Here is a 26016-nt window from a genome sequence, read left to right on the forward strand (position 1 = left end):
ACGGCTAGATAGATACAAATCTCTAGATTCGATTTTTGAAATTTGAACTAGTTACGACGTAAAGCAGACGGCAAAGCCATCCGCCCATTGATTTCTATTGGAAAAATAAAGTTGGAAAAAGTAGAATAGCTTAAAAAGTTGAATGAATAGAAAAAAGCTGAATAGATGTCAGATGCCATAATGTCGTCAAAAATCAGAACGTTTTGATATTTGAATGGTTTCTGTAGCTGAAAGTATGGCGAAGGAGTAGAATGCCAAAAAACGTTCGGAAGAAGAATAAAAATAAAAATAAAGATTTCGATATCTAGCGTGTGAATGGTCAAGCATTCACACTAATAAAGATTTCGATATCTAGAGTGTGAATGCTCCAACATTCACACCAATGACTGTTACGATGAACAAACAAGGGCTAACTCTGGGTCTGGCTCATTATTAGGTATTCATAGTATTTCAATCCTAGAAAACTGATGAGGAAATAGATAATGGTTCTTGTTTTAAATTAAAAAAAAAACACTTAAATATCACAGATGTCAAAAACGACTATTGCTGCTTTTAACAATTATTAAGTATCATTTTTTATTCAAACTGCTATCTACAGTGTATCTATGTATGTGTGACATCATTCATCAAATAAACGTTGAGAAGATAGGAAGAGGAAAATAAAGTTAATCATTAAAGAGCCAGTGAACCCAAAATAGATTATTTCTTTGCTTTAAACATGGGAATATTATCGTGAACATTGTTGTCATGCATTTTATACCTGTTAGTGTACACATCAACGCAAAAACATCAACACATCAATGCAAATGTGGCGTGTTTACGTCACATTTGACGTTATTACGCAAACTAGCGAGTTCTAGCAACTTTTCAGAGAACCAATTGCGACTCCTTGTGGGTTTTTTTGGGCAACACTGGTTAAGCATCACAGACACTTAGATTAGAATAAGGCCATGTTATGAGTGGATGTGTGGAACTCTGCCTAAGCAGCGGTTTATTTTAATGTCTGCGTCCTAGTGAGGATTTAACTTCTTGGACACTTATATCACAAAGTTGCTGTGTGTTTTAATTCCAGCTGAAACAGTGGGTTCACTTGCTCTTTAAATACTCTCCTACTAGATATACCAACAGTTTTAGCATGTTAGCTTTTACCAAGCTATAAACTAGCAGTATTAGCATTTTAGCTTTTATCAAGCTATACACTAGCAGTTTTAGCATGTTACTGCTGATCAAGCTAACCACTATCAGTATTAGTATGTTAGTTTCGGTGTAGCTTCAAACAATTCGTATAAGCATGTTAGCTTTGGTGCAGCTTTATAACCTCAGTATTAGCATGTTAGCTTAATTCAGGCTATAAACCAACAGTAGTATCATGTAGCATCAGGTTATCCTTTAATTAGGCTATAAAAGAACAGTATAAGCATTTTATCTTTGTTGCAGCAGTGGTTCAGTAATGGCTAGAGCACATAACTAAACAGAGTTCTAGAAGACGACTAACTGATAGTGTGGATACGATAAAGTGTATGTTATCCATTGACCATCCTCTGGGAGATGGCTCCTGGCAGTGTGTAGAGGAGCAGGGCCAGGAAGAGGGCGGTGATGAGGAGGACCAGGGCGGCTATGATGTACTTCTTGTAGTTCCGCCAGATGAGGTGGAAGAAGCACTTGAAGGGATTCACGAACCACGAGAAAGATGTGTCTGGACGGCTGGACACACACACACACACACACACACACACACACACACACACACACACACACACACACACACACACACACACACACACACACACACACACACGATCACATGGTGGTGAGTACAGGTCATGTATATCTACACAAAGAAAACCTGCTCTGGCACACTTACTGTCGTAAATAAGTAATGACAATAACATACATTTGCATTTTTAAGTAGGATACATGAATGGTATGAATGGTTGTTAGGTTGGGGAAAGTGAAGGAGTGTCCTCTCCTGGAACCGTCACCTTATCGTGGTGGAGAGGTTTGCGCGTCCCTGTGAACCTGAGGGCTGTGTTGTCTGGAGCCATGTGCTCCTGGTAGGGTCTCCCATGGCAGAGTGGTCTCAGGTGAGGGGCCAGACTAAGAATGGTTCACCAAGACCCCAATGAACATGCAAGAAAGAGGAAGAGAGACCCTGCCCGGAAGAAGCCCGGGGCCCCCGTCTGGAGCCAGGCCCAGACGGAGGGCTCGCCGGCGAGCGCCTGGTGGCCGGGTTTGCCACGGAGCCCGGCCGGGCACAGCCCGAAAAAGCTACGTGGCACCCCCTCCCTCTTCGTCCTGTGGGCCCACCACCTGCAGGGAGACCCGCTGGGGTCGGGTGCGCTGCCACATGGGTGGCAGTGAAAGTCGGGGGTCCCGACGGACCAGACCCGAACGGCAGAAGCTGGCTCTGGGGACGTGGAACGTCACCTCACTGTGGGGAAAGGAACCGGAGCTTGTGAGGGAGGTGGAGCGCTACCAGTTAGATCTGGTGGGGCTTACCTCTACGCACAGTCTCAGCTCTGGTACCGTACTCCTGGATAGGGGTTGGACTCTATTCTTCTCTGGAGTTGCCCAGGGGGTGAGGCGCTGGGCGGGTGTGGGGATACTTGGAGACCCTGAATGGAGTCCTGTATGGGGCTCCGGTAGGGGACTCCGTAGTTCTGCTGGGAGACTTCAACACCCACGTGGGCAACGATGGAGACACCTGGAGAGGCGTGGTGGGGAGGAACGGCCTCCCTGATCTAAACCCGAGTGGTCGTTTGTTACTGGACTTCTGTGCTAGTCATGGATTGTCCATAACGAACACCATGTTTGAACATAAGGGTGCTCATAAGTGTACCTGGTACCAGAGTACCCTAGGCCGAAGATCAATGATCGATTTCGTGTCAGCTGATCTGAGGCCTTATGTTGTGGACACTCGGGTGAAGAGAGGGGCGGAACTGTCAACCGACCACCATCCGGTGGTGAGTTGGATCAGGGAATGGGGGAAGAGGCTGGACAGACCTGGTAAGCCCAAACGGGTGGTGCGGGTGAATTGGGAACGTCTGGAGGAGGCCCCCGTCTTAGAGATCTTCAACTCACACCTCCGGTGGAGCTTTTCTAGCATCCCTGTGGAGGTTGGGTGCATTGAGTCGGAGTGGGCGGTGTTCAAAGCCTCCATTGCTGAAGCTGCGGCGGCGAGCTGTGGCCTCAGGGTCTTACCCTCGGACACCGTGGTGGACACCGGTGGTCAGGGAAACCGTCCGACTGAAGAAGGAGGCCTTCCGGGGTATGTTATCCCGGAGGACTCCTGACGCAGTTGCAGGGTACCGGTGGGCTCGAAGGGCTGCAGCCGCTGCCGTGTCGGAGGCTAAGCAGCGGGTGTGGGAGAAGTTCGGCGAGGACATGGAGAAGGACTTTCGGTCGGCACCAAAGTGTTTCTGGAAGACCATCCGACACCTCAGAAGGGGGAAACGGGGAAACATCCAAGCTGTGTACAGTAAGTGTGGGACTCTGTTGACCTTGACTGAGGAGGTAGTCGAACGTTGGAAGGAACACTTTGAGGAACTCCTGAATCCGACTAACACGTCCTCTATGATGGAGGCAGAGCTCGAGGTTGATGGTGTTTCGTCGTCAATTTCCCTGGTGGAAGTCACTGAGGTAGTTAAACATCTCCGCAGTGGCAAAGCCCCAGGGATTGATGAGATCCAGCCAGAAATGCTAAAAGCTCTGGGTGTTGAGGGGCTGTCTTGGTTGACACACCTATTCAACATTGCGTGGGAGTCTGGTACAGTGCCAAAGGAGTGGCAAACCGGAGTGGTGGTTCCCCTGTTCAAAAAGGGGGACCAGAGAGTGTGTGCCAATTACCGGGGTATCACACTTCTCAGCCTCCCTGGGAAAGTCTACTCCAAGGTGCTGGAAAGGAGGGTTCGGCCGATTGTCGAACCTCAGATTGAAGAGGAACAATGCGGTTTCCGCCCTGGACGTGGAACTGCGGATCAGCTCTTCACTCTCGCAAGGATCCTGGAGGGGGCCTGGGAGTATGCCCATCCGGTCTACATGTGTTTTGTGGATTTGGAGAAGGCATATGACCGGGTCCCCCGGGAGAAACTGTGGGAGGTGCTGCGGGAGTACGGGGTAAGGGGTTCACTCCTCAGGGCCATCCAATCTCTGTACTCCCAAAGCGAGAGCTGTGTCTGCGTTTTCGGCAGCCAATCAGTTACGTTCCCGGTGGGTGTTGGCCTCCGCCAGGGCTGCGCCTTGTCACCAATCCTGTTTGTGATATTCATGGACAGGATATCGAGGCGCAGTCATGGTGGGGAGGGGTTGCAGTTCGGTGATCTAAGGATCTCATCACTGCTCTTTGCAGATGATGTGGTCCTGATGGCATCATCGGCCTGTGACCTTCAGCACTCACTGGATCGGCTGGCGGCCGAGTGTGAAGCGGCTGGGATGAGGATCAGCACCACTAAATCTGAGGCCATGACTCTTAGCAGGAAACCGGTGGATTGCCTTCTCCGGGTAGGAAATGAGTCCTTAGCCCAAGTGAAGGAGTTTAAGTACCTCGGGGTCTTGTTCGCGAGTGAGGGTACGATGGAGCGGGAGATTGGCTGGAGAATCGGAGCAGCAGGGGCGGTATTGCGTTCGTTTACCGCACTGTTGTGACGAAAAGAGAGCTGAGCCGCAAGGCAAAGCTCTCGATCTACCGGTCGATCTTCGTTCCTACCCTCACCTATGGTCATGAGGGATGGGTGATGACCGAAAGGACGAGATCGCGGATACAAGCGGCCGAGATGAGTTTTCTCAGGAGGGTGGCTGGTTTCTCCCTTAGGGATAGGGTGAGAAGTTCAGTCATCCGGGAGGAACTCGGATTAGAGCCGCTGCTCCTTTGCTTAGAAAGGAGTCAGTTTGAGGTGGTTCGGGCATCTGGTAAGGATGCCCACTGGACGCCTCCCTTGGGAGGTGTTCCAGGCACGACCAGTGGGGAGGAGACCCCGGGGAAGACCCAGGACTAGTAGGAGAGATTATATCTCAACACTGGCCTGGGAACGCCTCGAGATCCCCCCGTCAGAGCTGGTCAATGTGGCCCGGGAAAGGGAAGTCTGGGGCCCCCTGCTTGAGCTGCTGCCCCCGCGACCCGACCCCGGATAAGCGGATGAGGATGAGGATGAGGATGAGGATAGTTTGGTCTCTGCTCCCTCAGTCTCTGAAATTCTCAGTAGCTACAGTCAAATACTGTAAAAATACTCAAAATACCGGAGCTTCGATTTCAAAATAGTAGCATTGGCCCTAAAAACCCGGACTGGTATGGTTTATACTTTAAGAGTATTACTACAAGTCTCAACCACCAGGCATGTTAAACAAAAGACTCTTTAAGAAACTCTTGGCTAGGGCCCCATGTGTCTAGAGCAAGCCCTGTTTCTAGTCCAGGTGGGTCTAGTCTAGTCGAGTCTAGTCCAGGTGAGTCTAGTCCAGGTGGGTCTAGTCAAGTCTAGTCCAGGTGAGTCTAGTCCAGGTGAGTCTCGCCCACGTGAGTCTAGCTCAGGTGAGTCCAGGAGAGTCCAGGTGAGTCTAGTCCAGGCGAGTCTATTCCAGGTGAGTCTAGTTCAGGTGAGTCTAGTTCAGGTGGGTCTAGTCCAGGTGAGTCTAGTCCAGGCGAGTCTATTCAAGGAGAGTCCAGGTGAGTCTATTCCAGGTGAGTCTATTCCAGGTGAGTCTATTCCAGGTGGGTCTAGTTCAGGTGGGTCTAGTCCAGGTGGGTCTATTCCAGGTGAGTCTAGTCCAGGTGAGTCTAGTCCAGGTGGGTCTAGTCCAGGTGGGTCTAGTCAAGGTGATTCTAGGTGTTCCAGGTGTTCCAATATCCACACTATCCGTACTCACTATACTTAGTGCTATACTAGTTTGAGTATGTAGGGCATTCAGATTCAGATCGGGCGAAAATAAGTGTACCTAAAGGACCCAGATGGTGAACTCAAAACGGTCAAACCGCAGAATGTGGATCGATGCACACTTTTCATACTCAACGGCCGCCATCTTAGCTACGTAGCAGAAGAGGCGGAGCCAGGCTGAGACAACGTCGGCACATTTTCCACATAGCCTGCATTAATGGAGTCATTTTGTAGTTTTTATAGCTTTTATAGCTTTTTTGCTTTTTTATAGCTGCTAGGCGTAAGGAGTTCACCGTTCAAAGCGGGTTTATTGCGGGGGAGGAGCCACGGCTGCAGTCGCAATCGTCATTTCCGGTTAGTGCACCACGGAGTATTGGATTTGGAACGACACTCACAGCTGAAAATCTACGCATTTAGAGAGTGCCGATAGTGTACTAGGTTTAAGTGGAAGTATGGGGGATCAAGGTAGAAATGTTCACATCGCGATCCCTGTCAAGTAATATCACCAATACTACTACTGTGAATTCTACCAAACACTTTGAAGCCAAGCAGAAAGACAAATGATGTCCAGAAGCCAAAAAAATGGCAGTAGCCCATCAGCCCGGAACAGGAAGAGAGGCCCCAAGGCCAGACCATCATATCTGTAAATGTTGAAGGACTGTCTGCTACTAAAGAAGAACTTGTTACCCAACTCTGCAGAGAGCGTCAGTGTGATATTCTCTGCCTTCAAGAAACTCACCGTGGACCCAAACATCCCCGCCCTCGAGTGGAAGGCATGACCACCCTCATTGAAAGACCACATGAGAAACATGTGGCAACAACAAACAATCATCGATTCAACATAGAAAGAAAGAAAGAGCGATGAAAACAGCATTGAAGGAACTTCCGGGGCGGGCGCAACAAGATGGCAGCATAAACTCAATCACTCTCCTGATCAATTAACTTAAAACTCCACTAAAACTCGAAATAGTTACTCAAAAGAAACAAAAATCACATAGAATGAGTGGAGCTAAAAGCAAGAAAGTTACGGGGAAACCTAAAAATGACGAGACAAATGAAAAGAGCATGAACAATGGAAAATCCACTGCGGAGAGGATGGAAGCTAACCACGAGGAAGATGGCCTGACTACAGCGAAAGCGATCCAAAACCTAACTAAAAGCATACACGATATGAAAAGCGAACTCAAGCAAGAATTGTCGGACTTTAAGAACGACTTCAGAAATGACATAATACAAGAATTCAATAACTTCAGGATGGAGATAAATCAGAAATTGACGGATGTCGGCGGGGACGTTACTACCCACGGCACAAGGTTAACTGAAGCCGAGGAGCGGGTGGATGAGCTAGAGACGGCCAACACGGAGTTAAAAGATACTCTGCTCTGTGCACTGAAACAACAGAAAACTCTCCAGGCTAAACTAACAGACATGGAAGGACACTCGCGCCGTAACAATATCCGAATATACGGATTGAAAGAGGGCACGGAGGGAACTTCAATGTTACCGTTCATCAGGAACTTTCTGACCACTCAATTGGACCTCGGTGAGGACGTGGATTTACAAATTCAACGAGCACACCGATCACTCGGACCTAAACCCCGAGATGAAGCGATCTCAAGATCCATCCTGATTAACTTCCAGAGGTACGACACCAAGGAGGAGATACTGAGAGCCGCATGGGCAAAGAGGATCACTCGTGAGGGGAAAGTGATTATATTTGCACACGACTTCCCTGCGGAGGTGAACAATAAACTTAAGGAATACAAAGACATTAAGAAGATTCTCAAAGAAAAACAAATACGCTTCCAAACACCATATCCTGCCAAAATGAAAATCCACTGGGAAAACGGACCCCGCCTCTACAACAACGCAACTGAAGCAGCTGAGGATATGCGTACGAGAGGCTATCCTGTGGACCCGCCGAGGACGACTGAAGCGGATTGGGAACGGAGGCTCACACAAGGCGTCCACTGGAGCAGAACGGGCCGAGATCTTCCTGCACGAGTGCGCGGACGCCTCAGCGAATTTCAACGATAGCAAGTATAGTGAGGTTTCGCTTCTACTACACCATTCAACGTTATTATATATATATATATATATATATATATATATATATATATATATATATCGGTTTGATTATATTTGAATGGCCCACTCTCCCGCTATCTTATTTTATTTCGTTGCTATTTGAAACCCCAAACTACATTTACAAAAGGAAAATAGATCTGATCAGGAAGAGACCTAGAATGACATTCGGGGAAAACAGAATGTTTCGGAAAAGCTTCTCGCAAAGAGGGAGCCCCTACATGTAGGACTGTTTCTCCAAAACCTCATACATGGACACAAGTATGTGACAGGGCAGGGTAAGACCCTGAAGTCGATGTTGCACTTGTTCTAAAAGTGCCTGTTATTTGTTTTTGTCATTGTTCATTTGTTCATATTGTCGGCACATATAACTACTGTCATGGGGTACAGACACTTTAAAGTAGCTTCTTGGAATGTGAATGGTTTGAATAATCCAGTTAAGAGGAGTAGAGTAATGGCTAAGATGAGAAGGGAGAAACCTCAGATCATATTTCTACAGGAAACCCATCTATCTAAAGATGAACATGAAAAACTAAAGCAGTTTGGGTACAAGAACACATTTTATAGTTCCTTTAAGACAGGCCACAAGAGAGGTGTAGCAGTATTATTACATAATTCCCTAAATTTTGAATTAGTAAAGGAGATTAGGGATAGTGAGGGCAGATATATTTTAGTGCAAGGTAGAATAGAAAATAACATGACCACTCTTATCTCTGTTTATCTACCTCCACAAAGTGATCCAAAACTAATGAAGACAGTTCTCGAGCTCATAGCCTCAGAGTCACAAGGTACATTAATCTGTGCTGGAGATTTTAACACGGTAATAAATAGAGAAGACACATCTAACAATAAGAGGACTGTATCACCACAAAATAAAATCCTGAGAAAGGGCCTAGAGGAGATTGGCTTACTGGATGTCTGGAGAGAACTTCACCCAACGGATAGAGACTATACATATTTTTCAGCTCCCCATACAGTATACTCAAGGATAGATTTTTTCTTCGTTTTTAAGAATGACAGACACAGAATTATTAACTGTGATATCGGCTCAAGGGACATTTCGATGTATCTAACATTGTACTTGGATAGTAGACCAAAAAGAACAATTTGGAGACTCAATACAGCCTTGCTTAATAACAAAACTGTCATACAACAAATAAAAGCTGAAATTAAAACTTATCTTGAAATAAATGATAATGGGGAAGTAAACCCGAATATACTATGGGACGCTTTGAAGGCAGTTATTAGGGGTAAACTGATATCCATCGGCACAAATATTAAGAAAACAAAAGAAAAAAAACTTAAAGAGCTTGAAGGTAGACTGAGAGAACTAGAAAAGCACCACATCGAAAATCCGAGTGACCAGATATTGAGGCAAATAAAAGAAATAAAGAATCAAATGTCTAACAATTATAAAGAAGAGTTAGACAAAAAATACAAATTCATAAAACAAACATATTACGAAGTAGGTCCCAGAGCTACAAAATTATTAGCAAAAAAAATTAAGAAAAAACAGATCTCACAATCTATATACAAAATATTAAATCCCAAGACAGGACGAATGTATAACGATTTGGATGAAATTGATGCTGCATTCCGGACATATTACAAGACGTTATACTCTCAACCAAAACAAGATAACAAGGAGAATATAAAAGTTTTTCTGAACTCATTGGATTTACCCTCAATTGGAGAATTTCAAAATAAGAATCTAACCTCACAGATCACTGAGGAAGAATTAGGGATTGTAATGAATTCATTGAAAAACAATAAAACTACCTGCTGAATGGTATAAAATGTTTAGAGAAGAGCTGAATCCAGTGCTCTTGAAATCTTTCAATTGGACACTTGAGAAAATGTCTATCCCTCCGTCATGGAATGAAGCCTTCATCTCTATTATCCCAAAAGAGGGGAAAAATAAATTGTTATGTAGTTCATATAGGCCAATTTCAATTTTAAATCAAGATTACCGACTGTACACATCTATTATATCCAAAAGACTAGACTCCTTTATTCCTGAACTGATTGACAATGACCAAACTGGATTTGTCCGGGGACGTCAAACACAAGATAATATCAGACGCTCTCTTCATATAATACAAAACATAAAGGAGAATAAAATGAATGCTGTGTTAGTCAGTCTTGATGCTGAGAAGGCTTTTGATTGCGTCAGCTGGGAATATTTGTTTTTAGTTCTTGAACGATTTGGCTTTACAGAAAATTCAATTAATAGTATTAAAACCCTATACTCAGCACCAACAGCAAGAATCAAGATAAACGGGCGCCTAACTGAATGTATAAAACTGGAACGATCCACTCGCCAAGGATGCTCACTTTCGCCTACACTATTTGCACTATACATAGAACCTTTGGCTCAGGCAATCAGAGAGAATGAGAATATTCAAGGAATTATGCACAATGAAACCGAACATAAAATAGGATTATATGCTGATGATGTTATTTTATATATTTCAAACCCAGAAGCATCACTGTGCGCGCTTTTGGATTTCCTTGACATATTTGGGGCATTCTCAGGCTATAAGCTCAACATACAAAAAACACAAATACTAACATACAACTATAATCCGCCACCGGACCTTAGGCAAAGACTTCCAGTTGATTGGTCTCGAAAGGCAATCAAATACTTAGGAGTCTGGTTAACCCACTGTCCCAGTGACCTATATAAAAAAAACTATGATACGGTGAGCAAGAAAATTAAAGAAGATCTGAATCACTGGACAACATTCTTATTGAGTTTCAGTGCTAGAATTGAGACTATTAAAACATTTATTCTACCCAGGCTGCTTTACCTGTTTATGTCTTTACCAGTAAAAATTCCAATTAAACAGTTTCACGATTGGGACAAACTCATTTCTCGATTTATTTGGATGGGAAAGAAACCTAGGATTAAATATAGTACATTAAAAACCAGTAAAGAAAGAGGTGGAATGTCTCTTCCTAATCTTAGGGATTATTACCTTGCTGCCCAAATGAAAACAATAGTTCTTTGGAGTGATGACAGATATGAGGCCAAATGGAAGGAGATTGAGAGATTGTACAAATGCATACCAATACAAGCAATGATTGGGGACCATAAACTATTTTCAATTAATCAAGAAGACATTAATCCCTTGGTTTCCTTTACTTTAAATACCTGGTTTGATGTCATAAAACAATTAAACTTATGGACCCAGTTAAAACAACTTAGATGGATTGCATTTGATTCAGATTTCAAACCAAATTGTATGGACTCTAGGTTTAAATTCTGGATGGATAAAGGAATCACTGCTTACTATAGCATAATAGAAAAGAACACACTACAAAGCTTCCAGACGCTTAGAGAAAAATACAATTTAGAAAAAGAGGATTTTTTCAGATATTTGCAGTTACGCCACTACTTCTTAAGAGATTGACAAAAAGCAGACAAATCTGGAACCTAATGGGATTATACAATTGATAATACAAACGTACAATAGCAGTACTAAATCAATCATCTCAAAACTATATCAGGGAATAGCAAATGGCAGAGGAACTTCCACAAGTTACATTAAGGAGAGATGGGAAAAGGAACTACATGACACAATAACCTCCCAACAATGGGAGAATATATGTGAAAATGTTTTCTCTACAACCTGTTCTGTTACTGGCGTGAATTTAGCTGGAAGAACCTCGTTTGCTACTTCATTACTCCTAAATTGAAAATGCATATAACATCATCAAACCATCCATGCTGGAGGGACTGTGGTGTAATAGGAGCAAACCATTATCACATCTTTTGGGACTGTCTAAAATTAAAAAGATTTTGGGAGGAAATCTGGGAAATTATGAAGCAAATTCTGGGGATACAGATTCCATTGACGTGTGTATCATTGTATTTGGGTGATTTTCCAGAAGAATTACCGAGAACTGATAAATATCTTCTGAAAATATTAACTGCAGCAGCAAAAAAAGCCATTACTCGCAAATGGTTACAGGCCGATCCACCTACAATAGATAATTGGCTAGAAATTATTAAAGAGATTCACGAGATGGAAAGGTTAACTCTTTTGCTTAGATTGGAGTATGATTTATATATTGCAAGATGGACAAAATGGAATATATATTTGCTAAAATAAGGGTATGGTTTGTGATGTGTTGTGATGTCTGATATCTTATAATACTGCTTTCCGGTAGCTATTAAGTCAATTCTACAACCTCTGTGACCCATGCAACATTTGCGATAATAACAAAAGAATACTGTCATGCCGACAGTTGTATCTGTTATCTGTACTGTCTATATCATTGTTTTGTTGCAAAAATGCTCAATAAAAACTAAGTATTAAAAAGAAAACAGCATTGAACCGCTGAGCTCAGAGGAATTACCTCCGTCTACCACCTCCCACACCTTTCCTGATGCCAGAAATACCAGCAGCTGGGAAACCAAGGATAGTGATTGGAGACTTCAACAGCCACAGCTCACAATGGGGATACGCTGGAAACAATGACGATGGAGATGCAGTCGAAGCATGGGCCGAAACCAACCAGCTCTACCTGATCCATGATGCCAAACAACCAAAGTCCTTTAATAGCGGGCGATGGAAAGCCGGATAGAACCATATTGATATTGTGTTTGTCAGCCATAACATCTCTGGATTGAGCAAGAAGCTGGTACTGAAACCACTGCCAAAGACCCACCACCGCCCCATTGGTCTTACAGTCAATGCTGCAGTTACCCCAGCCACAGTTCCTTTCCGGAGAAGATTAAACTTTGAGAAAGCGAACTGGCCTGGCTTCCAAGAAGATCTTAAAGGGAACATCGCCCACCTTCCAGCGGAGGACGACGGGCTCCATAAAGGACACTGTGAACCACCGCCTCCTCCTGAAAAAGATCCTGGAGAATACCAAAGACCTGGCACTCACAGACCTCATCAGAGCCCTCCTGAAAGATAGGCGCTTCTATGTTGTCCTTAACAACAAGCAAAGTCGCTGGCGACGACAACGGAATGGCTTACCTCCAGGCAGTGTGCTGGCTCACTACTATATAACATCTACACCAATGACCAGAGCCAATGGACCAGAACACTGAGCGGTTCATCTACGCTGACCACCTCTGTGTAACATCCCCAGAGAGTGTGAAGCTGTAGAAGCTAATCTCACCTCAGCCCTAGATGAGCTTCACCTCTACTACGAGCACAACCACCTACACGCAGACAGTGGGAAGACCCAAGCCTGCTCGTTCCATCTCAGGAACCAGGAAGCAAACAGAGCCCTTAACATCACATGGTCTGGAACACCTCTTGAGCATTGCACCAACCCTGTGTACCTCGGTGTAACACTGGATCACACTCTATCCTATAAGGAGCACGTCAAAACACCAAACTGAAAGTAAACTCCTGAAATAACATCCTCCCAAAGCTAACCAACTCCAAGTGGGGAGCCACAGCACACACATTAAGATCTACTGCTCTGGCCCTGTGCTACTCCTGTGCGGAGTATGAGAGATCATCCCATGCCAACAAGCTAGACCCAGTGTTGAATAGCACCTGCCGCTCAATCACCAACATAAACAACCTGCACCTCCTCGCTGGCATTGCCCCTGCTGATGTGAGACGGGAAGTCCCCAGCCAAGTAGAGATGACCAAGGCCATCAGTGATGAACACCACCTCCTCCACCACTGGACGTGTACCCCCGGCCCTATGGCTGAAGTCCAGGAGAAGCTTTCTCAGCCATGTCCAGCCCCTAATAGCATCACGGGAAGAAACCAGACTCTGACTCCCTCCGGGCTCAGAAGCACCATGGGTCCAGGGGAAGACGCTTGACCGCCTAAGAACAGGAACAGGGCGATCAAAAGCTGCCATGGCCAGATGGGGCTATGAAACTGGCCAAACCACCTGTGAATGTGGAGAAGAGGACCATACAATGCAGCACTGCCTTGCCTGCCCCCTACTACCCAACCAGGGCAACTCAAAGGATCTCACAGTGTTCAATAGAAACGCAAAGGACTATGTAAAGAAATGGAAAACTGTCATATAGCCAACCAGCTTCAAAGACATGAAAAGAAGAAGATGGAAGTATGGATATCGGAACACAGCACAGGTGTGTCTAGTCCAGGTGAGTCTAGTCCAGGTGAGTCTAGTCCAGGAGAATCCAGGTGGGTCTAGTCCAGGTGGGTCTAGTCCAGGTGGGTCTAGTCCAGGTGGGTCTAGTCCAGGTGGGTCCAGGTGGGTCTAGTCCAGGTGGGTCTAGTCCAGGTGGGTCTAGTCCAGGTGAGTCTAGTCCAGGTGGGTCTAGTCCAGGTGGGTCTAGGTAATGTCTTACTTTGGTTTATCCAGAGGTTCTGGTTCCTTGCGGGCTCGACCAATCGGGTGCTTCTCTGCCTCCTCTGATGTCACCAGGTGAAACTCCGCCTCCACCTTACCCTGGGAGGGGCCGCATCACGCCAGTCAAACATGTCAGAGGGGTCATACACGTATGAATTAAGATCTTTGTATACATGTCTGTGTGTATGTTTGATGTGTATATATGTTAGATATGTATATATAGTCTATAATAGAATATGGTATGGTGAGGCCCCCAGCCTTCTCTAAGGGCCCCCTGTGTGTGTGTGTGTGTGTGTGTGTGTGTGTGTGTGTGTGTGTGTGTGTGTGTGTGTGTGTGTGTGTGTGTGTGTGTGTGTGTGTGTGTGTGTGTGTGTGTGTGTCGTACAGTGAGGCCCCCAGCCTTCTCTAGGGGCCCCCGCTGTAGTGTGTGTGTCGTACAGTGAGGCCCCCAGCCTTCTCTAAGGGCCACCAGCCCCTGGATCTCTTCTGCTGAAAGATGGAGATGCGGTCCCCCTCCTGCAGAGCCTCCTGCCTGCAGCTCTTCGACGACTTCCCCCCCCTGGGGAAGGAGTGGAGGTCCAGCTCCACCGAGCCTGGCACACACACACACACACACACACACACATACACATACATATATATATATATATATATATATATATATATATATATATATATATATATATATATATATATAAATACCCTTCAACATGTTGGGCTCACTTAGAAATGTCCTTATTTTTTTAAGAAAAGCACTGTTTTTTTCAATGAAGATGACATTAAATGAATCAGAAGTACAGTCTAGACCTTGTTAATGTGGTAAAGGACTATTCTATCTTAAATATCTCCATAGGTGTACAGAGGCCCACAGCCACCATCACTCCTCCTAATGCTACACTGTTTAGCTCATCGTGTTAAAAGGCTCATTGATGATTAGAAAACCCTGCAATTATGTTAGCACAGCTGAAAACTGTTCTAAATAAATGTGTGAGTTTAGAAGAAGAGCATGACATTGTCTGGGTGACCCCAAACTTTTGAATGTTAATGTATATATGAATATATTTACCCCCCCACACACACACACACGTACCCAGGAAGTCATCTGAGGACAGCCTCTCGAAGTCCCAGACTTGAAGGACCAGAACGACCGGGAGCTTCTGTTCAGAACGGTCCAGAGAGAAGATACTGCTCCGCTTGGAGATCACCAGCACCTACACACACACACACACACACACACACACACACACACACACACACACACACACACACACACACACACACACACACACACACACACACACACACACACACACACACACACACACACACACACACCCCTCCTTAATATCATGAGCAGAACATGAGACGGAGCGGCCCCATCGGGGCACAGCGTGGACCAGACTGTATTGGTCATGAAAACCAAACAGCTCAATCTGAAAGGGCGCAGGTCTTCACATTACTCTGGTTCTGAAGACTGGACATTTGACCATTTTCATACTATTACAATATTCAACATATTATTTCCTTATATCAAGGACATATGTGTGGCACATTTTCCAATGTGTAAAAAAGATGTATCTTGCTTCAATGACCTGAAAAGTTTCAAATATCAAATGTCAACCTTTGTAATACATTGTAATAACTTCCTGTGAAATTCTTCAAAGTTCAAAGACTTAAATGACGCTGGAGGCCCTTATCTACCTCATGTTCACATCCTCTCTCCTGCTCTCTGTGTCTTCATGTTCCCTCATCACAGCTCACTGAGAATATTTCTTGTCCTCATTTTACTGGCTGTGTACACAATAAACTGTTACACAGTCCCTGAAGGTAAGTATCGCTGTTTCTAATATTACAACTGCTGGGTCAGAATGTGCTGAATCAGTCTTATTCTCTGCTGAGCATATTTCCAACTGAGAGGTGGCGTCCCTTAGCTCATACAGACACACAGAGCAGAGGACAGACACACAGAGCAGAGGACAGGCACACAGACCTCTCTCCTCTCTCCTCTCTCCTCACCTTCTCAGCAGGGAGGTAGTTGAAGGGGAACACAAAGCGCCAGTTGAAGTTTCCTTCTCCGGTCAGAGAGTTGTAGTGAACGTCTGTCTCCTGTCTGTCCTCCTCCAGACCCTTCAGCCACCTGAACACACACACACACACAGAGACACACACACACGTACACACACGTACACACGTACACACTCATGCACACACAAAGACACATACACAGACACACACACACACACACACACGTACACGCACACACATGCGCACACAGACACAGACATGCTCGCGCACACACACACACACACACACACACACAGACACAGAAACACACACACACACACACATTAAGATGATGGTATACTCTTCGTTGCTCACGGTAGACATCTCAACGGGCCTCTGCCAGTTCAGATCAGTCCCTTTAGTGACCACCCCTTGATGTAGATGTCACTCTAGTGACCACCCCTTGATGTAGATGTCACTCTAGTGACCCACCCCTTGATGTAGATGTCACTCGACTGCTGTCCCGTCAAGAAGTTGGTGTCCTCCAGAACCACATCCTCAGTGTTCCAGATGATGATACGCAGCTCGTACCTACACACACACACACACACACACACACACACGCATAAATGCCCTAAACATATAACATCGAAACCAGATAAAATTCTCCATCAGTATTCATCCTAGTTCATATGAAGTAGGAGGATTTAAGAGGATGTTTTCAGTTGAAGCGTTGTGCTGACTGGACCCTGGGCCCCCCCTGCATGTTGGGCACATGGTACATTTCTGTGTAATATCTACTCACTACAAGTTTTGATATGAATACACTTCATCTCTACGCCCCACCCACCTCCAGCCTTTCTGTTTGGAGTCAAAGGGCTGAGATCCCCTGTGGTGAAGAGCAGCTGTGCTGACAGAGACCCTCCACACCACTCTGGGGTTCATTTACTCTCTGTAGTCCTAGTCCTCCAGTCCACCCTGAGAGAGAGAGCCTAGTCCTCCAGTCCACCCTGGAGCCTGGCAGTAGACCCACCCACCAGGTCAGACCCCTTTGCCGTCAGCCTTTTGAATAAAACCCCTGGTACTATTTACCAAGTAGACGTTGATCAAACCAACTACATATCATATCTTACACATCTGACACATGTATGTGTCAGATTGAATGTTAGAGAGTAAGTTTGTTTATATTGCATTTGTTTTAACCGTCACCTAATGTTTTTTTTTATTTTCACGTTTTTGGTTAATTTTCTTTTATTGGCTTTGTTTGTTTTCATAACGGTTTTATACATGTTTCTTCTAACAGCAGAATGATGGTTAGAGGCGGAGCCTAAACATCTGGCCAGCAGCCATTAGTGGCGCTGTAGTTTAACGTTGCCAAGGCAACCAGGCAGCTGGCGGGGTGTGACCTTTGACCTATGAATAGAGGATGACCGAGCGTTGTGGTCTGAATGTAAGGCAGGTTTATACTGTAATGATAACATGTTTAGACTGTAAAAGTGTATAGAACACACACACGCACGCACGCACAAGCACACACACACACACAGACACACGCGGAATAAATAGAGACACACACACACATGCATGCACGTACACACACACACGCAGGGCTCACCCTTTGGGCTTGCGAGGAGAGATGTCCACTGAGGGTCCAGGATGAGGAAGATCTGCAGGAAACATATCGACCCACATCTGGACCTGACCCTGCAGACACACACACGCAGGCAGGCACACACACACACACACACACACACACACACACACACACACACACACACACACACACACACACACACACACACATATATGCACGCACACACACACACACACACACACACACACACACACACACACACACACAATATAAATCCACCCCATCCACCCCTGGTCTTGCAGACTCCGCCCCGCCCCACTACCTGGTCCAGGCCGGGCCGGGCCTTGTTGAACAGGGTCCGGGTCTCGATGTGCTCCGGGACCAGCCTGCAGCCTGAGGGCATCTCCCCCCAGCGGTGCAGGACCTTCAGAGACAGCTGCTCATAGGACTCCACCGCCACGTCTGGCAGAACAATCACAATCACAATCATCACAATCATCATCTTCATTATCATCACCATTACCTTCCTCATCCTCATCAGCACTGTGATGAAGACGAGGGTGTGGTACCTTCGTCCATGAAGACGGTCTTGCCGGTGAAGACCTTGTCTCCCACCGTGATCCTGCCCGGTCGGAACATCGGCTCCTCCAGACGGCCGTCTCTGCACAGCTTAGCCAGCAGCTCAGAGGGCTTCAGACTGTCTCTCCACGCGTTGTAGCCCGCCCTACACATACACATATAGAGAGACCAGCAGCTCATCTTACACCTCATATAGAGAGACCAGAGGTATGGAGTGAGTCTATATACAGATCTAGTATTTCTATTTGATATACTGTACAGCGTGGTATAGACGGTGTCTAGTAAAGGCTGTATTCGCTGGGCAGGCCGCAGATGGCTACTTGATATACTCCATACATATACATATATATATATATATATATAGTTCTTCTAGTACAGGCTGTATTCTATAGATATAGTTCTAGTACAGGCTGTATTCTATAGATATAGTTCTAGTACAGGCTGTATTCACTGGGCAGGCCGCAGGTGGCTCGGTGGCGGCTGTAGAAGCGGTTCTCCAGGTCGATCCTGGTCTCTCCAATCAGGTCGTCTCCTCCCACCAGGTCATAGTCGTAGATCAGCACTGATAGGACGGAGTCCTGGGGGAAGACTGCCTGGAACTCAAAGGACCTGGACCAGGAGCAGAGAGGAGAGGATACAGAGGAGGAGGAGAGGAGAGGATACAGAGGAGGAGGGGAGGGGAGGAGGGGAGGGAGAGGAGGAGAGGAGGGAGAGGAGGAGGGAGAAGAGGAGAGGAGAGGAGAGGATAGAAAGGAGAAGAGTAAAGGAGGAGAGGAGAGGAGTAGAGAAGAGGAGAGATGAGCAGAATGTCTCTAATGTAAAGAATGTGTGTATGAATCCTGAGGTGTGAGCAGTACCTCCCGAACAGGGGGTTGAGCTGCTTGGGGATGTAGTTCTCTCTGTCCTTGATCTCCTTCCTCCCCAGGCGGAGGACGATGTAGGGGTCCGACTTCCCGTCCTCATCCGCAGGGTGCAGGTTTGATGCCTGGAGACACACAACACAACAACATGACAACACAATCAAAGACAACACAACAGAGAAAACATCACAACATAGATCCACCGTAGGACTCAGGACTCACCGAGACGATGTAGACCCGGATCAGGACCTTGGTGGGTCCGTTGGGGGGGATTCCGCGGTTGACCCGTAACTGACCCAGGTCCTCCTCCTCCTCCTCCTCCTCCTCCGGGTCCAGCTTGATCAGAAGGAACCGGGCCTGCAGGGAGGCACACATCACATGATCAGAGCCTGAAACATCCAAGACCACTTAGCTTCTGATCCATCCCCAGCACAAAGTCCTCACAACATTCAACGTTCAAACCCAGGTCTGAGGACCCCCGGAGACCTGGGACACCACCCAGGTCTGAGGACCCCCGGAGACCTGGGACACCACCCAGGTCTGAGACCCTCTGGAGACCTGGGACACCACCCAGGTCTGAGACCCTCTGGAGACCTGGGACACCACCCAGGGAACACATCCCTGTCCTCACACCATCTTATGTTCAAGGGTCACCTGACACAGAGCAGGTCACCTGACAGAGCGGGTCACCTGACACAGAGCGGGTCACCTGACACAGAGCGGGTCACCTGACACAGAGCAGGTCACCTGACACAGAGCAGGGAGGACAGCAAAGAAGATCCCTGGCTGTTCTCTTCCCAACAGAGTCCCAGAGTTGACCTCTCAGCTTGTCCTGAGTAAATACTAGTGATAATTATTCTTAAATCATCAACCTAACTCCTTGCTACAGTGGATGCTCAAATTCCAACCACCAACACATTATATGATCAAATCCCTGCATCAGAAGTCGCATTTAGATTCATACAACATGTGCATGCAGGTGTGTGTGTGTTCCTGTGTGTGTGTGTGTGTGTGTGAGTGTGTAAATGTGCATTATGTGGTAAATGCATTACCTTGAACTTCCCCACAAATCGGTGGTCATTGGAGCTGTCAGAGTCGTTGGCCTTGCCCCGGTAGAGGTCAAACGAGGTCACCCAGTCATCGAACGGAGCGAAGAGCACCTCCAGCTCCTTATCATACAGCTACACACACACCAGGATAAGAGGACAGCTCCTTATCATACAGCTACACACACACACCAGGATAAGAGGACAGCAGCGCACATGTGTGTATGTGGGAGTGTGTGCGTGTACCTGTAGTGTAGCTAGGTTGGTTGGGGTCAGCGCTCCTTTCGTTTTCTGCTTCTTCTTCTCTGTTTCTGATTGGCTGCTGACTGTCCAATCAAAAGCATAACAGCATATAATAAGTACATAAGTAAGGGATAATGTATAGAACGCTGATCATTATCGGGAAATAAGCCCCGGCAGGGCGAACCGGACACCGACACGAAGTGGAGGGGTCTTGCTTCGCCCTGAAGGGGCTTATTTTAGATAATGATCGGCGATGTTCTGTACATTATCCCGCTTATTACATGGCTACTTGCCAAAACGAAAAAATAACGTCACACGGTGTCTTTTCACAATTACCATTCGTAGTGTTGATCAGAAGAGAAATAGTCCAAAGACGTTGACGTCGCTTAGCAACCGAATCCGCTGGGGTTGATAAGTTACCGGACTACTTGTGGAGTGATACGAAAGACGTGAAAAAATCCACTTTCCTTGACAGCGGTCATTATATGCTTAGCAACGGTCATTATTGAAAAATAATTCACCACCGGAAGTCAGGAAGGCCCATGCAAGTGAACGGAGCGTTCTACAGCGTTGAGAAGAGCCGTGTAATAATGAAATCTAAAGCATGACTTGTGTCCTGTTGGATGTAATGTGGCTGTAGGCTGTGAGGGCCAGGCTGGCTTTAGCTGAGCCTGAGTCCTCCACACCACTCCATGGAAGTTTGTCGCTGCCGGATTGAGATTCTGTTCCCTGGCATTCAAGGAAGAGCCGAGAACCGAATAAAGAACCTTTGACAGAGTGGTTGAACACTTTGGTTCTCTTTCATAATATTTTGTTCGATGTCTCACTATGGGATGCACGCCTGCTGCAGCCCTCAGAAGCATTAATCTCATTACGCCAATCCTGATTGGCTGGTAAACGTGTGCGTCCGCCTCAGGTAGTCCCACCTACCATAAATAGCGCAGATGGACGGCACCACGTCATTCAAACACCTCTTCTCACTCGGAGCACATCTCGCGTCCAGGGCTATCTAGCTTAACTGTCCACAGACAGATCTTATCTAGCTTCTGTCGCCGGGCGCTACTAGCCTTGGAGACTCAGATCGAAGTTGAACCCAGTGCTTTCCTTGTGCTCCACGACTTGGTCAGCACTGTCCTCGACGCCCCACCACGGCAGTTCGAGCACAGAGTATTAGCGCACCAGCTAATTTCTCGACTTCTTCACAGTTAGCACACCAGCTAACTGCCTCGACTCCCTGCCTGCACGTCAGCTCGCGAGGAATGGAGGCTGAAACCCCTCACACCAGAGGGCACGGAGACTCTGGAGCCCGACTCTGTCACTGCGGGAATAAGATAGCGAGTAAGGATCCACACCAGGTCTGCTCGAGCTGCCTGGGGCTGGAACACGCCCGGCTAGCTATCGACGTCCCCGGCTCGTGTCAATGCTGTGCAGTGTACACCGTCAAGAGTCTCCGCAGACGGCTAGCCCGCCAAGCTAGCTTGTCTGGACATGACCCCTATCTCCCTTCCGACGGCGCCGCCGTCAAGGCTGGAGAGGAGACGGGGGTCGCCGCGGTAGCGACACCGGAGGCTAGCGCCAGCTGGGGCTCCCAGCTCGACCTGGCCGCAGTTCCCCCGCAGGAGGAAGACGTCCTTGAACTGGACTATGGGGACGATGAAGATGGTACCTCGGAACTCCTCATATCAGAGAATGAAGAAGAGGACGACATATTCATCACTCCGGCCCGGGCTGCGCAGCCCGCAACCTCTTGGGACGGAGGTGAGAGTAGCACACCAGCTTCTCCCCTCCCCAGCTCGGACATGTTCGACGTGTGCAAACGCGCCGCTGCCCGGCTGGCCATCCCCTGGCCCGCTGTCGTAGCTGAGACCACTAGATCCCGCTACGAGGGGAAGAAATTGCCCTTGGCCAAGAGTGCGACGAAGCAAATTCTCCCCGTCTTCCCAGAGATGCTAGATGATGGCGCGCTCGTGGAGAGACCGCCCTTACAGCAGCAGGAGCCCGATTCCCGGTGCCTCGTCCCTCGACTGTGAGGCGATGGAGAGCCACTCGTTGCAGCGCACCTTCACCCTCAGCTGTCAGCGGTGTCCTCCCGGAGCCCTAGCCTGCCATCCAAGTCTGACCATTTTCAGTCAGCTCTGACTGAAAAGGCTTATAAGGCGGCGGCGCTTTCGGCCAGAGCGCTCAATGTCCTCTCCCTGCTCACGGCTTATCAGGCTGAGTTATGTGAGGATTTTGTGCAAACTCAGGACCCAGTCACGTGGGAGGAGATACCGGTCATTACCGACCTGTGTCTCCATGTCCAACGCTGCGCGGTCCAGGCCGCGGGAAGAGCGATGGGAGCTATGGTTCTGCAATTTGTGTCGTTCCTCCCGCACAGTGTCAGAGCAGTTTTTACTCCAGGTATTTTCTGGTTCCCAAACGAGGGGGGAGCGGGATTCGCCCTATCCTGGATCTACGTGCTCTGAACAAATTTCTCAGGAAATACAAGTTCAGGATGCTAACACATGCATCCCTGCTGCGCCTTGTGCGACAGAACGATTGGTTCACTTCTGTCGATCTGAAAGACGCGTATTTCCACATCCCAATCTATCCTCCCCACAGAAAGTATCTGAGATTCGCTTTCCAGGGGATCTGTTACGAGTACCGCGTGCTCCCTTTCGGTCTGTCTTTAAGCCCGAGGGTGTTTGTGCGGTGCACGGAAGCGGCAATAGCCCCGCTGAGACGGCAGGGCATCCGCTTGGCCACATATCTGGACGACTGGCTGCTGTTTGCACAGTCGGAGCAGGAGGCCAGGGCGCACACACGTATTCTCATACGACACCTATTCGATCTGGGTGTCGTGATAAACGCGGAAAAGAGCATGCTGTCCCGGGCACGGGACATAATGTTTCTGGGATTGTCTCTGGACTCGGTGACTTTCACAGCGCGCCTCTCGGCGGAACGAGTGAAAACTTTCAGGGCATGTCTCGCGCTTTTTCATCCAGGCAAATCTGTTCAATTCAGATTGTGTCTTCGGTTACTCGGGTTGATGGCGTCTGCCATCCTCGTAGTCCATCTCGGTCGCCTCCACATGAGGGAATTCCAGCTTTGGGTGGCCTCATGCGGGCTGGATCCCGTGCGTCATGGCACACGGAGAGTGCTGGTCACACCGGGGTGCGTCAGGGCGCTGCGCCACTGGCGAGCCCCGTCCTTTCTGACACACGGAAAGGACGGTGCCCATGGGCGCCGCCCTGTCCAGGAAGGTGGTCACTACGGACGCCAGCCTGACAGGTTGGGGCGGAATTCACGAGGGCCGGTCTGTGAGGGGCCACTGGAGTGTGGATCTCCAGCGGCCTCACATAAATTTTCTGGAACTTTCAGTGGTGTTCCTCTCCCTGAAACGTTTCCTTCCGTCTCTCATGGGTCATCATGTCCTGGTGAGGACGGACAATACGATGACGGTGGCGTACATCAACCGCCAGGGCGGGTTACGCTCCCGTCAGTTGCATATGCTGGCACGCAAACTGATCCTGTGGAGCTGCGGTCGTCTCCTCTCCCTGAGAGCGACGCACGTCCCAGGAGCCCTGAACACGGGCGCAGACCTGCTGTCCAGGGGCGCGCCAGTATACGGGGAGTGGGCTCTACACCCGGAGATTGTGGAACAGTTGTGGGCCCATTACGGTCGGGCCACGGTGGATCTGTTCGCGTCGAGAGAAAACACGCAGTGTGCACTGTTTTACTCTCTGCAGCACGAACGCTCCCCTCGGCGTAGACGCACTAGCGCACGCCTGGCCGCACAAGCTTCTTTACGCGTTCCCTCCACTGGCCTTGATACCCCCCACTCTGTCCAGAGTGAGAGAGCACGGCCATGCACTGATTTTGATAGCTCCGCATTGGCCTGCGATGCATTGGCTGGCGGAGATATATCGGTTGCTGCGCGCTCAGCCCTGGCAGCTCCCGCTGCGCAGGGACCTGCTATCGCAGGGGGGAGGGATGGTTTTCCACCCGCACCCAGAACGCGTGGCGCTGTGGGCTTGGCCCCTGAGTGGCTCAATCTGTCAGCTGTGGGACTCTCACAACATGTGATTTCCACTATACAAAGTGCTCGAGCCTCCTCCACTAGGTCTCTGTATGACTGTAAGTGGAGAGTGTTTGAGGGTTGGTGCCACAGAAACTGCCACATTCCCTTTCAGTGTCCAGTAGGAGTGATATTGTCATTCTTGCAGGACCTGATTGACAAACGAAAAGCCTTCTCCACGGTTAAAGTGTACTTGCCAGCTATCGCCGCCTGTCACGTGGGGTTTGGGAAGCAAACTGCGAGCCAGCACCCGCTGGTTTGCCGTTTCATGAAGGGAGCGCGCAGGCTTCTCCCCGTGTCCAGACCACGGGTACCACCATGGGATCTGGCTGTGGTTCTGGAGGGGCTTAAAGGCCCTCCTTTTGAGCCACTGGAGGGAGCAGACTTGAAACACGTGTAAGGATGACTTTGAAGCCCAACCCGGCCTTTGTGCCTAAGGTGGTGGGCTCATGTTCTCCTATTGACCTCGTGGCCTTCGCTGCCTCACCGGGAGAGCAGCGGCCACATGCGTTGTGTCCAGTCCGTGCGGTGCGCACTTACATGGATAAAACAGAGGGTTTCAGGAGGAGCGATCAGCTGTTAGTCTCCTGGGCTAATCCTCATAAGGGGAAACCTATCACAAAGCAGCGCCTATCCCACTGGGTGGGAGGCAATTGCTTTAGCCTATACGAGTCAGGGTTTGCAGCCACCTGTGGGCCTGCGAGCACACTCGACTCGGGGCTTGGCCGCATCCTGGGCCTTGTTCAGGGGAGTTTCTGTTCAGGACATCTGTGCTGCAGCGAGTTGGTCCTCGCCTCTCACTTTTGTCCGTTTCTATATGCTGGACATCTCCGCTCCGTGCGTGGCGCGCGCGGTTTATTTTTCCCTGCGGGTTGGTGGACGCTTGATAAGCTTGTCTGGCAATACGGGAGCTACCATATCCCATAGTGAGACATCGAACGAAATATTATGAAAGAGAACTTTAGGTTATTTACATAACCCCGGTTCTCTGAGTAATATGAGTGAGATGTCTCACCAGACAGCCCTTCTTGCTTGGGTGAGTGAGAAGAGGTGCTTATCTTGAATGATGTGGTGCCGTCCACCTGTGCTATTTATGGTAGGTGGGACTACCTGAGGCGGACGCACACGTTTACCAGCCAATCAGGATTGGCGTAATGAGATTAATGCTTCTGAGGGCTGCAGCAGGCGTGCATCCCATAGTGAGACATCTCACTCATATTACTCAGAGAACCGGGGTTATGTAAATAACCTAAAGTTCTCCTCTATTGCTGAGGATAGGATTCCCCCAGTCCCCCCAGTCCCCGCAAAAGAAAAATAGTTTTACTAGCAGGCAGCTAGGATGATATAGCCATTTTGTAATGCAATGAAGTCTGCGGCTAAC

General features: G+C 48.0%; 2 protein-coding genes and 1 pseudogene across 3 annotated transcripts in view; 2 read left to right on the plus strand and 1 right to left on the minus strand.

Annotated features, from left to right (window-relative positions):
- Positions 1–1523: 1523 nt before the first annotated feature.
- The window catches only part of fer1l6 (fer-1 like family member 6), a gene marked incomplete at both ends in the record, with an annotated part of 76380 nt that continues 51887 nt past the window's right edge, over positions 1524–26016 (minus strand). Inside the window, 14 exons of the mRNA XM_084478218.1 lie at positions 1524–1704; positions 14251–14351; positions 14691–14845; positions 15343–15463; positions 16269–16389; positions 16749–16847; positions 17872–17960; positions 18173–18312; positions 18420–18574; positions 18868–19038; positions 19287–19414; positions 19512–19646; positions 20342–20470; positions 20582–20661. Of these exons, the coding sequence (XP_084334344.1) occupies positions 1524–1704; positions 14251–14351; positions 14691–14845; positions 15343–15463; positions 16269–16389; positions 16749–16847; positions 17872–17960; positions 18173–18312; positions 18420–18574; positions 18868–19038; positions 19287–19414; positions 19512–19646; positions 20342–20470; positions 20582–20661 (1805 nt within the window). The remainder of the gene's footprint in view (positions 1705–14250; positions 14352–14690; positions 14846–15342; positions 15464–16268; positions 16390–16748; positions 16848–17871; positions 17961–18172; positions 18313–18419; positions 18575–18867; positions 19039–19286; positions 19415–19511; positions 19647–20341; positions 20471–20581; positions 20662–26016) is intronic.
- On the plus strand, positions 21838–22608 carry LOC311358718 (uncharacterized protein; the record flags this gene model as incomplete). The annotated part of the gene is made up of 1 exon (XM_084478845.1): positions 21838–22608. The coding sequence occupies one exon, from the start codon at positions 21838–21840 to the stop codon at positions 22606–22608; it is 771 nt and encodes a 256-aa protein (XP_084334971.1).
- On the plus strand, positions 23797–25587 carry LOC311358719 (annotated as a pseudogene). The gene is made up of 4 exons: positions 23797–23848; positions 23939–24238; positions 24330–24988; positions 25156–25587. The product of its transcript is annotated as an uncharacterized misc_RNA (transcript).

This window comes from Micromesistius poutassou (assembly GCF_964030765.1).
Source record: "Micromesistius poutassou genome assembly, chromosome: 14".
Lineage (NCBI taxonomy): Eukaryota > Metazoa > Chordata > Actinopteri > Gadiformes > Gadidae > Micromesistius > Micromesistius poutassou.